The 15,016-nt window shown below is 47.7% G+C and overlaps 4 protein-coding genes across 4 annotated transcripts; 3 read left to right on the top strand and 1 right to left on the bottom strand.

Annotated features, from left to right (window-relative positions):
- Positions 1-2,254: 2,254 nt before the first annotated feature.
- N7520_011176 (MFS general substrate transporter) lies at positions 2,255-4,710 on the top strand (the record flags this gene model as incomplete). Its single annotated transcript, XM_057145109.1, has 7 exons — positions 2,255-2,339; positions 2,744-3,033; positions 3,123-3,187; positions 3,321-3,539; positions 3,646-3,711; positions 3,758-4,359; positions 4,484-4,710. The coding sequence occupies 7 exons, from the start codon at positions 2,255-2,257 to the stop codon at positions 4,708-4,710; spliced, it is 1,554 nt and encodes a 517-aa protein (XP_056990863.1).
- Positions 4,711-5,096: 386 nt separating this feature from the next.
- Positions 5,097-6,368, top strand: N7520_011175 (FAD-dependent oxidoreductase; the record flags this gene model as incomplete). The annotated part of the gene is made up of 1 exon (XM_057145108.1): positions 5,097-6,368. One exon carries the CDS (start codon positions 5,097-5,099, stop codon positions 6,366-6,368), a length of 1,272 nt encoding a protein of 423 aa, XP_056990862.1.
- Positions 6,369-7,573: 1,205 nt separating this feature from the next.
- Positions 7,574-9,178, bottom strand: N7520_011174 (alpha-arrestin; the record flags this gene model as incomplete). Its single annotated transcript, XM_057145107.1, has 1 exon — positions 7,574-9,178. One exon carries the CDS (start codon positions 9,176-9,178, stop codon positions 7,574-7,576), a length of 1,605 nt encoding a protein of 534 aa, XP_056990861.1.
- Positions 9,179-13,763: 4,585 nt separating this feature from the next.
- Positions 13,764-14,786, top strand: N7520_011173 (PIG-L family deacetylase; the record flags this gene model as incomplete). The annotated part of the gene is made up of 2 exons (XM_057145106.1): positions 13,764-14,001; positions 14,119-14,786. The coding sequence occupies 2 exons, from the start codon at positions 13,764-13,766 to the stop codon at positions 14,784-14,786; spliced, it is 906 nt and encodes a 301-aa protein (XP_056990860.1).
- Positions 14,787-15,016: the final 230 nt, after the last annotated feature.

Here is a 15,016-nt window from a genome sequence, read left to right as displayed (position 1 = left end):
TTTTTCCGGATTCGCTGGCCCCCACTAGTTCGGAGCTAACATTAAGTCGCGACTTCGATTTGTCTATTGGCGTGGTTTCCTGGGTAGCGTGTGGAGTTCATCTTTTAGTTCCTTTCCTGTTATATATCCTCTTGATTCTTCGGCGTTTTTTGGCGAGCATTTGACCAGTATCCTTTGGGAGGGGCAGTTTTTCAGATTTACCTTGAATATATCATCGTTCAAAACAATCATCTCTTTCCTTTTCCTTCAACAAACATTTGAATCGAGTGTAGGTTCTGTCAAAGCCTGAAGGGTTCAGGGGGGATCCTGGGGGAGAAAAAGGGTAACTGCATGGGCACGAGGGACGAGTTTTGATTCTTTTCTTCTCTACGATTTGGAATCGTGCAGGGACGCTATGACCTAGTACTTTGTCAAGCAAACAATGAACCAAGCGAGTTGAAAAACGCCAGAACCTTATGAGACGTAATTCACCTGAATTCCAAATTGTCCGGTTCCACTCTTGGCGGCCGTTAAAACTCCCCTAACTTTTTCAGGCAACGCGTATATTTCACAACGTGCTTTCAGGGATATGGAATTTTCTAGATAAAACATCAAGGTCGCTCAATTCAAATCTTTCTTCCTTCTTATCTGGGAATGAAACCATGCTTCACACTTTGACGCCCATGCGCTGCAGCCCTGATGCACAAGCGTAGATTAGCTGACTTAGCGTAGAAAACCCTATCTTCCTATTTGTTCACTGGTATACCGCTTGAACTTTCCCGCATGAAGCGACCATAGTCACATATGCAAATGTACCTCCTTCGCACATTGAAAGGTATTTCAGGTTTGCAACCTTTTTGCAGATCCGTTGCCTTTGGCGCCCCGTGCGAACCAGCCATGCTGGACTAAGTGTTTAGAAAAATAAATTCGTGTGAGGGGCTTAGCTCGATGCCAGAACTAATCTTGTGCAACATCACTCACGTAGATGGTCGGCTGGCTGCCTCAACGCTGGGTTTTAGTAGAATCAGTGTGAAATTGTTAAGAGAGCCACGAGGATGATCCATGGATTTCAATGGTTGTATTTGCCTTTGTTATGCACAAGGTTTTTATTGTCAAAATTCGAATGTTTCCACAACTACATTCCAAGCCAGGTTAAAGGAATTTATTTAGTCGCGGATTTGACTTCGCAGGTGAGATCCTCACGCAACCTTGAAATAACTCAATTAATCCACCCAGTTACACACACTAGTTAGGTGGAGCCAGGCTGTATACTGTTGGCAACTTCCGGGAATATAGTGTCTGTTTTTTCTCCAAAGGCTAGATTTAAATGTCGACCGCTCATGACCCAGGAGCCTCAGTGCGGTCTGAGAATTCTAAAAAGGGAGAAGGGATGTATGATGAACTTCCCCCTGCTCAATTCTCACTTACAAGATTTTCGCTCATGTTCCGTATGTAGTATATCTTCTGACATCTACTAGGACAACGGGGCTCGTGGGATTATTAGAAATGCGCGTAGTGTAGGATGCTAGCAAGGTAGATAGCCCTAACCAATGTTTCTCAATCACCGTTGGTATTGCTTTTTACGATGATTGGCTCAGTCTACACGAATCCTCAAGTGCTGGTAGCATTATAGAACTATACATTCATTGCTACCTAATTCTCACCAGCGGTATTGCGTCATAGAATCAAATATTGAAATGAAGAATCGATATATTACCTAGCATTGAATACCTGGTATCAAGATCATCCCTGATCTCTCTATACAACTGGGCACATCTTTGTTATCTGCTCAAAAGAACGTGTAATCGCAACTCAGTATGCAGTCGACCGATCAATACGAGTTAATGTAGCTCACACTACTCACTGAAGCCATCTTACCCGACGTCAATTGATGTCCTGATATATCCCACGTGCCTGGAGCAAATCTCTCAAACTTTTTAGAACTAGAGCTACACACCATATTTACAAAGGAAAGATGACCAGCATAAGTAAAAGTGATACTCACATAGGTATGTGGAAAGGTAAGAACCTGGGACCAGGGTTGGTGGGAGGAGGCCGAGCAGCTCGAGGTACAGGTGATGGAGACTCGTAAGACGAAGCTCTGTGAGGACCATACCTCCACGCTAATGAGCATGGCGAATCTCGCTTTCACTTGGAAAACTTCAGCTCGCGGTACCGAAGCCATCAATCTGCTACGAGAGTGCTTAACCAGGCAGAAGGAAATACTCGGCATAAACCATCCCACCGCTTTATCTAATTCTGAAACATTATCAGAATGGTAATGGAAGCGAAACGGGAGCTTGAAGGGGAATGGAAAACGGATAAAGAATTAGAGACGGTCGAGAAGGGGTCAATTGATAGTGAATAGTACGAAAACGCTAAAGGATCTTCCTGGAGTATATCCACAGATACCCCCAAGCCGCGATCTACTTCATAACTAAATATAGTCGAAATAACGGGGAAAACGGAAATAACAGGGTCAACGGTGGTCGGCGAACGCCAAGTGCTATAAATAATTAGCATTCGGTATATGAGCATACCAACTGGCCCCTTTGATTTTGTTATCAAATTCCTGTACCATCGCAAATAAGGGTCTGATACCTCTTATCTCCGTAAAAGTTAGTAGCCTTATCTATAACAGTAAAGTTACTCTACTTTAACGCGTCGCTCAAGCGCACGGAGTCTCATAGCAAGTGAAGCAATTGAGCCATCACCAAACGACGAACATAGATATCTCCATCAACATTTTCATCTCACTTGCTAGAGGACGGCAGCGGTAACGGTGACGGCAACCTCGATGCGATGGGAGAGAGTCCACATCAGGTCGAGCCTGAAAAGGAAAAACAGACCGTCCAGCCCAACGAATCGTCCACTGTGGCATCCTCGACTGCCAATAGTGTAGAGAAACCAGAGTTCCCGGAAGACCATGGTCCTGTTACTGAAGGAGAAGCCGTAGATGACCCGCAAGAACCTATTAGACACCTGAGGGGTGCCGAAGCCTTCGTCGTCATACTTGCGCTCGTGCTCTGTATAGGCCTCATGTCTCTGGATCAGGTGAGCTCTACCGCTCCAAATTGCTCGCAGAGTCATCGTCTTTTGCCAATGCATTGCATTACGCAAGTAAGCTAACGCTCTCGGTTCAGACCATTGTTGCAACCGCTATTCCGAAAATTACCGACCAGTTCCACAAAATTAACGATATCGCGTGGTATAGTTCGGTTATTTTTTTTTCTGGCGATGGGAGCGTTCCAGTCACAGTGGGGCAAAGTGTGTAAATACTTTCCCCTCAAAACCACTTTCCTGGTGTCAATACTCATCTTCGAACTTGGGGGTTTGATTAGCGCTGTCGCCAGAAACTCAATGACTGTGATTGTTGGACGTACTATCACCGGTCTCGGTGCCTCGAGTATCGCGCCTGGACTATACACGATTGCTGCCTTTGCTGCTGAGTCGAGGAAGAGAGCTACCTGGATGGGGACCATTGGTGCGGCATATGGCGTCGCTGCTGTCTTTGGACCACTTATTGGTGGAGGGTTTGCGGATGGGGTGTCCTGGAGGTGGTGAGTTAAGAATATTGTACTGCTTTGTTTTTGATGAAAAACACAGGACTATTTCCAGTCATCGACCTCGACTATGACCGGACCTGACCTGATCTGACAACTTTAGGTGCTTCTATATCAATCTTCCGATCGGCGGCTTGGCCGCTGTTGTCATTCTGATCACCTTCCCCGGGTCAATGCTACACTCAAGGAGAAGCTTTTACACATGGACTTTCCAGGGACGGTGCTTATATTGGCTGCATCCATCGCCTTGCTTCTAGCTCTTCAGTACGGTGGTGTAACCCATCCGTGGGATACCAGTGGGGTTATCGGTTTACTCGTCGGTTCGTTGTTATGGTTCTAGCACTTATAATGATAGAAATTTGGCAAGGCGAACGCGCCATGCTGATACCACGCGTTATGCGCAAGAGGACTGTCTGGGTCAACGGCGTATGGGGCTTCTTCTTCTTCGCTGGCTCGTATTTCGTCACGCTCTATTATCTGCCTATCTATTTTCAAAGCATCGACAACAGCAGTCCGATTGGCTCGGGTGTGCGCAACATCCCTCTCATTATCATCTTTAGCCTTACCACCCTTGTCACAGGCAGAGTCATCACGAAGACGAGTATTGCATCTCCGTTTTTGACAGCTGGCTCTGTGGTCGTAATCATTGCCGAAGGTCTACTGTATACTCTCGACGTTGAGACTTCGACAGGCAAATGGGTTTGGTATCAGATCTCAGCGGGCTTCGGATACGGCCTCGCCCTCCAAGTCCCGATCGGCATTGCGCAAGCTTATGCAGAGCCAAGCGACATAGCTCCTACGACCGCGATTCAGATATGTGAGTTCTTCTTCGCCCTGTCCATGGATGTCATCAGTTTCTTTTTATCACCTTGTATCTCAAAGCTGAGTTTGTCCCTCGGACATAGGGTATCGATCTATATGCAGCACATTTTTGCTCGCAGCCGCGCAATCCAGCTTCGCCAACCAGCTCGCGCACAAGCTTGCCAACACCGCACCGAGCGTCAGTCTCACCCTCGTCACGGCTACCGATGTTACTGAGCTGCGCCAGGCATTATTCGGAGCTGAGCTGGATGGTGTTGTTCGTGCGTACGCATGGGGTATTAAAGTCGCTTTCGCAATTACTATCACGACCTGCGGCGTCAACTCTCTTTGTCAGCTTGTGCAATAAGTGGCAAAATATTAATGCGTTGAAACTCAAGGATGGTGGTGCTTGAAATAGCTTTTCAGACGGTCATGCCAATAGAGTTATTTCCATGTTTTCATTATAGAAGTTATCCAGTGAGAAGGTTGGAGTATACATATGGAGATCGAAGCTCAGCCCCGCGGTATCAGTTACTCAATACGGTTAGACCCCGCGGAGTGTCCATAAGGCAATGAAATATAAGAAATGCATGCCCAAATGAGAATCCAAAATAAAGAATTTATCTATCATTCCAAGCAAATCCAAATCCAAGGAAACAAAGAACAAAAGAAAATGATCGAAAAATCTCGCAAGGTAAGCCCCAGCCCTTCGTTAAAAGCGAACCAAAACTTACACGAACACAGGCAATCGTAATGGGCGCCGGCCCCGCGGGCCTTGCAGCCGCCCTACGCCTGCAACAACAAACAAATATCACCTGCACAATCTATGAGCTGCGACCTGAGCCCACAACACTTGGTGGGGCGATTGGTATCCAGCCTAACGGCTTACGCCTCCTCGACCGACTAGGGGTGTATGACGAATTTGCGGCGCGCGGATTCGGAGAATCTGTCACGACATGGCATTCGCTACGTCTTTACGGAGGACATGATGTCGGTTCTGCGGATATGGTAGGCTGGGCACGAGAGCAAACCGGGTACGGGTATCTACGAATCAAACGAAGAGATATTGTGGATATTCTGAAAGAGGCGGTCGAAAGAGCAGGGATAAAGATATATTTCGGGAAGAGGCTTGTCAAGACGGAGAATTTCGATGAAGCGGATGAGGCGGGAAGGAGGGGTGGAGTGAAAGTTACGTTTGAGGATGGGAGTACGGATGAGGCGGATTTGCTGCTCGGATGTGATGGGATTCATTCGTTTCTTCGACGTTCTTATGTGGATCCGGATCATGGGCCGGAGTACTCGGGTGTTTCGGCACTCGGGGCTCTTATACCTAGTGAGAGGTTGAAGACTGAGACTGTGGAGCAGATTCATGGGATTGAAGCCACGCTTACGGAGGAGGGGATGTTGGTTGTTAATCCCTGCTTGCCAAATAAGGAGGAGATGTTTATGTTCTTCTCAAAGTGGGTGCCGCTTCCGGATACGGGGGATAGTCGGGATGGATGGGAGATTCATGGGAAGGAGGAGATAGATGGGTTCAAGGAGCAGCTTTTGACTACTTTGCAGGAAGCGCAGGGGAAATGGGTTGAGGCGCTCAGAGACCTGATTCACAGTACTTCGGCTGTGAATTTCTATCCTGTTTATCGGTTGCCGCTTGGTGGACGCTGGTCCAGGGGTCGATGCGCGTTGGTTGGTGATGCGGCGCATGCGATGTCGCCACATGCTGGACAGGGTGTCTCCATGGCGTTTGAGGATGCCTTCTTGCTTGCTCGGCTACTTGAGGACCCGGAACGACCCATTGAGGAAGTATTTGAGAAGTATGATCGCATTCGACGACCCCGAGTGAGCGAGATCTCCCAAATGGCCGCCGAGCGCGCGGAATTGAGGAAGAAGAGCACATCTTTGGGTCTACGTTTGAAGGAGATGAAGCTTCATGGGATGATGAACGTTTCAGGGGCTTTGGGTCTGGACAAAAAGGGATTGAAGCAGGGGCATATGGTATACGATATTGATGAAGTGGAGCTGTAATGGCTATCCTTTTCTATAATACTTGAAAGTAGCTCACAAATGAATTGTTGATCTGAATATAATTCTCCAAGTCTTTGCAAGTGGGCTCCGCTGGAACCCCAGCATCCCCTATTACCTAGGTACCTGGCCATCAAGGGATGTAAGATGTGGAAATGCAACCTGATCATCAGTCATGATCGAAAGTGGAACATCTATAAAAAGTGGAACAAAGTGGATTTTAGTAGGCATCCAATATCGTACATGTCCAGATCGAACATGATCCAAATAATATTCCTATCTCGATTTAAAGTAGTGGTAGACGTGTAGCCCCTTACTGCGCGGAAATCTACTACCCTTTCCGCTGAAGAAAAGGCACCGGACCATAGATTATAATATCAATGCAGAAACAAATCCCTGGGATCCAGGTACGTGTCTCTATGGTTGTCCCTAGCCTCATGAGGCTGAGGAAGATCAAGCAATCCGATTGGCCAGCTTCTTTTCCCCGTCAGGTATCAATATAAGCCACCCCTTGCCTACGAGACTAGCCCAGCCACATTATGCATTGACTAGTGGGGCCGTACTGGTGGGAATCTTGGGCTGTGTTGACTAGACTATTTTATTGATTCTGTATTCCGGATCCCGTAATTCCTGTGAAGAGTCTGGAAGCATTCGATGCTCCTTTGAAACGGTGTGGGGCATCGTGGTGGGACTGATGAGTGTTGCATGACGCAATTTTATAGGGTCTAGATTCAGTGATTTACAAAAGTACATAAGATGATGAGGTTGGTAGACCGTTCATTTCATTGTATTAGAAAATAAGAGGTGAGAATTGATCGCAGCTGAGCCGGAACACCCAAGTCTAAAGCAGATGGGGAATAATTTGGTAACAGGAGAACGGAAAGAAGAATTGTTCTCAGAAGCGAAAGGTATTGGGTATCATGCAGTGGAACGAAGCCCGTTCGTCCAGCTAAGGAAATGCGATCAAGGCCAAGTTGTCTTTTCTGGAATCCGATTGTTTTTGCCTCCGAGAGACTGAGTTTCGTAGTCTTATCAACGCCGCTGAATATGAAAATGGGTATTGGAGGTTTTGTCGTTATCCTCCACAAGGTGATTATCGTAATAGAAGAATGTTGAGAAAAATCTGAGACTGGTAATATCTTTTTTGGGAGTCGTTGAGATCGTAAAGTCGTGCCGGAGAGAACGATAAATGAGGACCATAATGTGGATTATTGGCGGGAAGAATCAACCGATGGTGCGATGGAGGGAGCGCGAGAAACAGGGGCGGAGGTACCAGGAGAGTCGGTAGTGAGATCATCTACTGTGAAGCGGACGTGACCGCGAGTAGACTGGTTGGAAGAGTGTGTAGAGTCGCTGTCAAGACGAAGCGAGTCCAATCGCTCCAAGTCCTCGTAGTCGGGCAGAGGGAGGGGTGATCCGTGGTAGTCTTCGATGACACTGCGGGCATCGTCGAGCTTGAAGTAGCCAGGGGGGCTAGCGGGAACGTCCTCGTAAACAGGAGGCATCTCCTCATCCCAACTGATGCCCAGGCCACTGCGCTCGGTGACGTTGAGGTTGAATTGCATGCGGAGTACACGGGCGGCACCAGTCGGGGTGATGAGACGGGTGTTACGGTTGGGGCAGAACTCTTCGGCGACGATCAGCTCGATGACGAGGTTGTGCTTGACTTCCAGACCACCTGGGGCCTCCATATCGCAGACTGGGTTGGTTGTAGGGTTGATGCTAGCTTCGAACTGCAGGCCAATTTCACCACCAGCGGTGTCAAAGTCGGTCTTCCAGCCAGACTTTTCTTCATTGTGACCAATGATGCGGGTCTCCTGGTGGAGGACACCCTTGCCATCGCCACCGATCTTGTGAGAGTGCTTCTGGCAGGCTGTTGAAACGATCTTCTGATGCTCCTCGATGCGCCACATCATCTTACGTAGACGCCAGCGGGTCTGTGTCTCCTCGCCCTTATCCACCACACCACTCAGGGTCATCTCAACGGGGAATTGGCCGATGGGATGGACCACAGAGGGCAGCACAATGCGGCCAGTAAGGTTGGTGGGAGGAAAGATCCGAATGGAGGACTTGTCATTGCCGGGAATCAGGGCGCGGCGAACGTTCAAGGGCAGCTTGATGTTGAATTCCTCGCCGGTGGTGCTCTTAGCGTGGGCCAGCAGGTAGTACTCAATCTGGCCCAGAGAGCCGTTGCAGGAAGCAGGAATGTGGCCCGGGAACAAGTAGCTAAATGGGAAGTCGTGAATTCCAGTCTTGAGGGGCAGATCCTCCGTAAGGAAGTTCCACTTGGTCAGCTCCTCGGTGCGTGTTCCACAGCTCGAGCAGTGGTTGGAAACGGGCTTCTTGGTGGTGGTCTTAGAGACGAGCTGAGCATCGAATTGGCTGAGCGTGACAGTGCCAGCCAGCTCACTGATGGCAAAGCGCAGGCGGCCTGAGAACAGGGCACCAGTAGAGGTAGCGGGGGCACCAAAGCAGACCAACGGGGGTGATTCTACCAGAACTTCCATCTTGGCCGATGGTGGGGCCAGTTCCTCCTTGGTGAGGCGCTCCTTTGACCGCGCTGACTTTCCTAGACTCCGACGCTTTTCTTTGCTGTGATCCCGGTGGGGGTGAATCAAATGATCCATGGAAAAGGACATGCGACGCTCTGGGGAGCGGGCACGATCTGAGGAAGAATGTGTGGGCTTCTTGTGGGGTTGGATCTCATTGACGGAGGTAGAAGAGGAAGAGTTGGAGTGAATGGGGGTCGATGAGACGGACGAATGCAAAGAGCCAGAGCCCCGAACAAAGTTGGGGATCAGACGGCCCGGCATTTTGGAGTTGGGAATGATGAAGGGTTTTTTTTATGTCGAGAAGTAATGGGGGGGGGGAAGGTGAAATGTTAGGTGGGGTTTGGATAGCTGTCAGTTGTAGATCAGGAAGCGGTGCGATGTTGATATAATTGCGACAGGTCAATCCAAAACATAACTCAAGTTTAGAATAAAGAATAGAAGTCAGTGGGAACCAATTTCTATTTGAACCTGTTAAAAGATCATGTGCTTTAAGCCCAAAGGACCGAATCCGTGGAAAAGCGCATTGGAACTAAGAAATTTTTCTAGTTCCCCATCGTCTATGCGGCGAGCCAGGTACCGCGTACTTTGATTGGTTTAGAACTCCCTGGCCACTTGGAAAGTGGGTCTTTCTTCTTGCAAAAAATCGAAAAAAATGGATAAAAAAGTGAAAAAGGAAAAAAAAAAAAAAAGTAAAAAACGCAAAAGAAAGTAAAAAAGTGGACTGGTAAAGCGTCATTGTGGATCTGGAACATACCAATACCATTCAATTACCAGTTCCTTTCAAACTCTTTACCGCTTTCCCAAGGCTCTGTGATTACTAAATGTTTGTTTCGTTTTCTTGATTCTAATATTAGTGTAGAGTCTGGAACAATAGTTGACGTAAATTCATTGCCATAAGACTATTCGTCATCGATTATAATTATCAGAATTGTGATAACCTGAATTATGATTATCTGAATGTGACACGGCTTGTCGGATCTGGTGCCGGGTTCATAAAGATGAACTGGAATTGGAACTGGCCATGGGATCGGGATCGTCTTCCATCTCCTGTCGATTTCCCCACAGAGTGAGCTAGAATGGCCGTGCGCCAGTGACTCACAGTCGGCTAAGTGGCCGGCCTAAGGTTTACTGCAGTATGATTTCGGGCCTTGTGGTCGGTCCATCCCAACATGTGGCCGGCGGGGTAAACGCAGGGCTTGATGCTTGGAATTGTGATCCGACCGTCTATTGGCGCCACGCAACCTCCCCCAGATGATTATCAAGCAATTTTGTCAAGCAAACTTAAGGCTTACCGCTTGATCGATCAGCTGAGTGTGGACTAATGGGCTAGAGTAGTCTACGTGTTGAACTACAGGTTTTCGGCGTTGAAAATCGCCGAAACAAACCTCTCACACACGTGTCCACGACGACTAATTATAAAGTCAGCTGGTACCATCACGTGGCGCCACCAAGACGAATCGACAAAACAGGAATACCATACCATACCAATACAGATCAGGAAGATCCTCACGATGCTCCCGCTTTTCCGCTTTAAGGCAGACAAACGCGTGCAAAGACCCTGATCCACTTGAAACTTCAAAAAAAAAAAATCTCTTCGCCGGCTTCGTTTCTCCGTCCTGCCACCGTTTCGGGATTAGTCGATTCTAACAAATTTGCAATTCCATACCCCGCAAAAATCAGTTATTGTTGCGGGGCTCACCCTTTCGCTTCACATGGCAAGTACAGAGTAGAATGTAGTTGGCAAGGAAATAGCTCAATTCAATGATCTCCATCGAAAAGTCTAGCCCAGCTGTCAAGATGTGCTCTGTGCTCTCCATCCAGGGGACTCTGGCGAATCACAAATCCTCCTACCCGCACTAATTACCTAACAGTTTGCTTGACACCTACACCCAAAAACCAGGTCACTTCAGGTACCTCAATCACTTGAAAGCAGAGCACAGATGTATTACCACATCATCTGCAGCTGCACTCCATGCATGTCTACGTATGTGAATAAACTCGTTAGGGCTCGTGCGTGCCCTCGACTCATTCTCCGCGGAGCACGTTCGCCATGCGGTGAGGATCTGATCACGCCATGAGCCCCTCAAGGAGCCGAGTACTACTTCAACGAGACATACGATGATCGTGATCTATCTAGGAAATTTTCCACGGAGTTGGGCTTGCCCGCTTTCCTTGGCAGAATCCCCCCTTTCACCTGGTCGATTCATGGCTCCAGACCAGCATAGAGGACCCATTTCCCGTAGGTGCTTTCCAACTTGTGGGCACCGCGTAGAATAGCCGGTTTAAGGTGACCGGGGCGGTTCTCACGGTCGTTGATACTATATGGAATCACTTCAGTTTCACTTATTTTCGGATGGTCCAATAGAATTTTGGATATGGTAGATCGGGGTTTACCAGGTCGCCAATGGAAAACGCGCGACATGGCATGCCGTGGATACGTTGCTCCGTTGAGCTTCCTCATTCGGGTAGATCTCGGAGGACCCTCCAGACGGTGTACTCCCTACAGCCTTGGTAAATTCTTTTCCGGAGTATACTTTTTGTTACTTCCAAGGTTCTCAAAGCCTTTCCCTTGAGTTTGTTTCGATCTATAATGTACCTAGTACGTATGGACTAATTCAGTAGGCAAGCCACCATCATTCCGCTTCTAAGTCATCTATTCGCTACTTGCCCCATAAAATCACTCAATGGCATCATTTCGTTCTAGGTTAAGAATTAATTTTTCTAGCTCTCTTTTTACAATCGAAATTTTCTAGAACGGAAAACTCCCACCGCCCCACCACCAGAAGCGGGAGTTGCGCAGAAATTTTCTGTTTTTCCCGGGAAATATCCACCTTAGCGAACTTTATACTCGGCCCGGTGCTTAACCTACTGGCGGTGACTCCTTTTTCCAAGACTTTTCTTCCTTGGTTCTAGAGTCCCTTTCAGGAGATGGTGGATATATTTATTACAATGGTCTCGTACTACCCAAGTCCGCCTGTGACCCATAATTTATATTGGGCCGCTCCGCTACGTTTCGGAGAGCCCCGATGATGACCGGAAAATTGTAGATTTTTGTTTTGATTGACTGTTGACCGGCCCGAGTTGATCCAGTGTACGGAGTACCGGATCAAGTTTTTGTCTCAATACTTTATAGTAGTTTGATAAAAACAGGAATAGAAACATCGAGAAATTAAAGGAAAAAAAAGGAAATGAAAAAGAAAATCCGATTTTATCTCCATGATCGCCGCGGGAGACCTTGGTCAGCCTTACGTATGGGGGTATATGACTCAATCGGTTATTCGGCAACAAGAGCACGAAAAAAACCTAAAAATCAACAATGTGTAGGTGTAAGAGTACCAATGGTAATCCTGAAAGAAGAACCTTGAATTTGTCAGGTGAGTATATCCACATTTAATAGATCAAATGATACCACTTGCCGTGGCGCAGAACTCTAGACAGGCGAACCCTTAATTGGCTCACACTGCGTACTCGTGGCCTCAGAATAATGTGATTTTCGTCACTTTTCAAGTGTATAGCGTATAGCATTGAAAGGCGGGGCTCAGTGGTGTCATTTCCCCACATGTAAACTACAAGACCCTGGGTCTAAATGTCCGATATATCAGATTCAGATATTGAATACTAGCGTTCTGATGTCACCATATAGGCCACTATCACGCTGACTGGGATAACGAAAGCTGGATATTCCTCCTGCCAATAATGGGAAAATCTGCTACTCTTGATCAATGGCGCAATGCATCACAGTTGACCTCAACCGATTTTCGACATGATAAGATCTCATCTTATCTGTGAATGATGACTCAGTATCATGTATGCGCCATGGGCTCTGATACTAGTGGAAACAATAACCTGGGGAAGTAATACCATGTCCCTTATCGCCCAATTATATCATGCTGCACAATCTCCAACTCTAGCCTGGTTAGAACCTAGGAATTCCCCAAGAGATAGGCAGGGTCTCAATCATTCAATGGAACCTATGTCTTCAATCAGTCTAGCTTCCTTTCTTAATTTGACGTGGCTGCTGGGGGCCTATAGGGCGGTTTGATAGTTTGGATGGCGGTACAAGACATCATCACCGATGCCAAGTTCAAGACACATTTTTGTCTGAGATGCAAACAATGATTTGGGAGCCGAGTGCCTTGACTGCGAGCTCGAAATATGAGGAGTTATTCAAACCTTTTAGATCTGTTTAAGCCCAAGTAAGACAACAAATATATGTATAGAAGGTCCACACATATGCATGATTAGGCTCTCAGCATTTGGATAAGTCCACTGTGCTGTAAGAGTCGAAACGTCCATTGAGTGATCAATTGCAGGTTCGCTGACGCATCAAGAAGACCTAGGATATATGTGCAATCGAAAAAGACTAAGATCTAAATCTCCAAGAAAGAAAATCTTAGATGTATGAACCTGCCACGTGATCCATTCCGGGGGATCGACCGGAATCATAATTCTGAGCTTTCCCCCTTTTCGGGACAGCTTCATGCCACCGTGTTCTTTCAATGTGATCTGTTGCTATACCAGGTATACAATTGACCCATAACCTAATCATACAGTTAGTGGATTATCCCGAAAGCTTCCGACCTTACAGCAGGTGGGATGTCTGATCCCGTTCCCCACTGTGCCATGTCTTGAGCTCCTAGAGGTTTTGATCCACTTTTCTTTCTACGAACCGATCCCACCGCGTCCCGCCGTGCATCGCCTTTGACCTCTCAGTGGACAGAGCGAAACCCAAACACCGCTAAGCCTAGATTACACTTCTGAGCTAGACCAGGACGAAGAATTGGCAAAACAAGACTTCAGCCCAATCAGTACCCCGAACCGATCCCATTCATCTCGTTCTACCACGATGGCGTCGCTCCATTGGACCTCTGTGGCAGTCGCCATCGCAGCAGTCTTCCTCTTCTGGACTTTCTCGGCCACGTCGTCTTCGCCATTCACACGTAACTTCCCACGGCTCCACAACAAGCGGATATGTCTGTTGATCGCACACCCTGATGACGAGGCAATGTTTTTCGCGCCGACAGTTCTGGCGCTTACCAAGCCAGAGCTGGGCAATCACCTCAAGATCCTCTGTCTCAGTACAGGTACGTCATGTCTCCAAAATTGGAATGGAAACGAGGTTTCCCGAATTAATGTCTCAACGAGATGTGGAGCACATCAGTGGTTAACCGTAACAAGCTGACCAATTCTCCAACAACCAGGTGATGCCGACGGCCTCGGCGAAACCCGCAAAAAGGAGCTCCAGAAAAGCGCTCTCCAGCTTGGTCTGCGCGACGAATCCGACGTCTTCATTATCGATGACCCCACCCGCTTCCCGGATAGCATGACCAAAGAATGGCCTGCAGATCAAGTCTCCTCCCTCCTCGCCTCGGCTTTCGCACCCGATCTCGCTGCCACTCTTAATGGGTCCAAGAAGGCAGACCCTAAGAAAGCTCCCACCGCCACAATCGATGTACTCCTCACGTTCGATCAACATGGCATAAGCAACCATATCAACCACCGCTCGCTTTACCATGGTGCTGTGCACTTTGTGCGCTCGCTCATTAAAGGAAAGCCTGGCTTCGCATCACCGATCGAGCTGTATACTTTGACAAGCACGTCGATGTTAAGAAAGTACGCCGGTGTGCTTGATGCGCCATTTTCCATGCTCCAGGGTGCCTTTTCCAATGTTGTGGCCAGAGTGAGCGGAGTGAAGAAGGAAGGGTCCGGTCCAGCACGCTTGCTTTTTGTTAGCTCGGTTGCAGAGTGGGTTACGGCGCAGTCGGCTATGGTGAAGTGTCATCAGAGTCAGATGGTTTGGTTCCGATGGGGATGGATTACTATTGGGCGGTACATGACTGTCAATGATCTGAAGAAAGAGAAAGTCTAGTCGGAGGCTTTCCATGCCCCGGAAATGTGCTCGCGCAGTGCGACACTAATTATTTTTACATACCTTTACTTGATGGAGTCCAACCCCAGGGCCCCTGTACAGTTGCTACCCGTTGGATATAATGAACAATTAGATGTTTGATAATATGTACACATTCGTGATGCTGTGTTTATGGTTCGATGAAACTGCCTGTGGCTAGAAACCTTGATGGGTATCTCAAATCGATAAGG

The sequence above is a fragment of the Penicillium odoratum genome (assembly GCF_028828045.1).
Source record: "Penicillium odoratum strain IBT 22623 chromosome Unknown utg000008l_segment0_segment0, whole genome shotgun sequence".
Lineage (NCBI taxonomy): Eukaryota > Fungi > Ascomycota > Eurotiomycetes > Eurotiales > Aspergillaceae > Penicillium > Penicillium odoratum.
The sequence above is the reverse complement of the archived record's forward strand: the minus strand, read 5'-3'. Positions and strand labels throughout refer to the sequence as shown.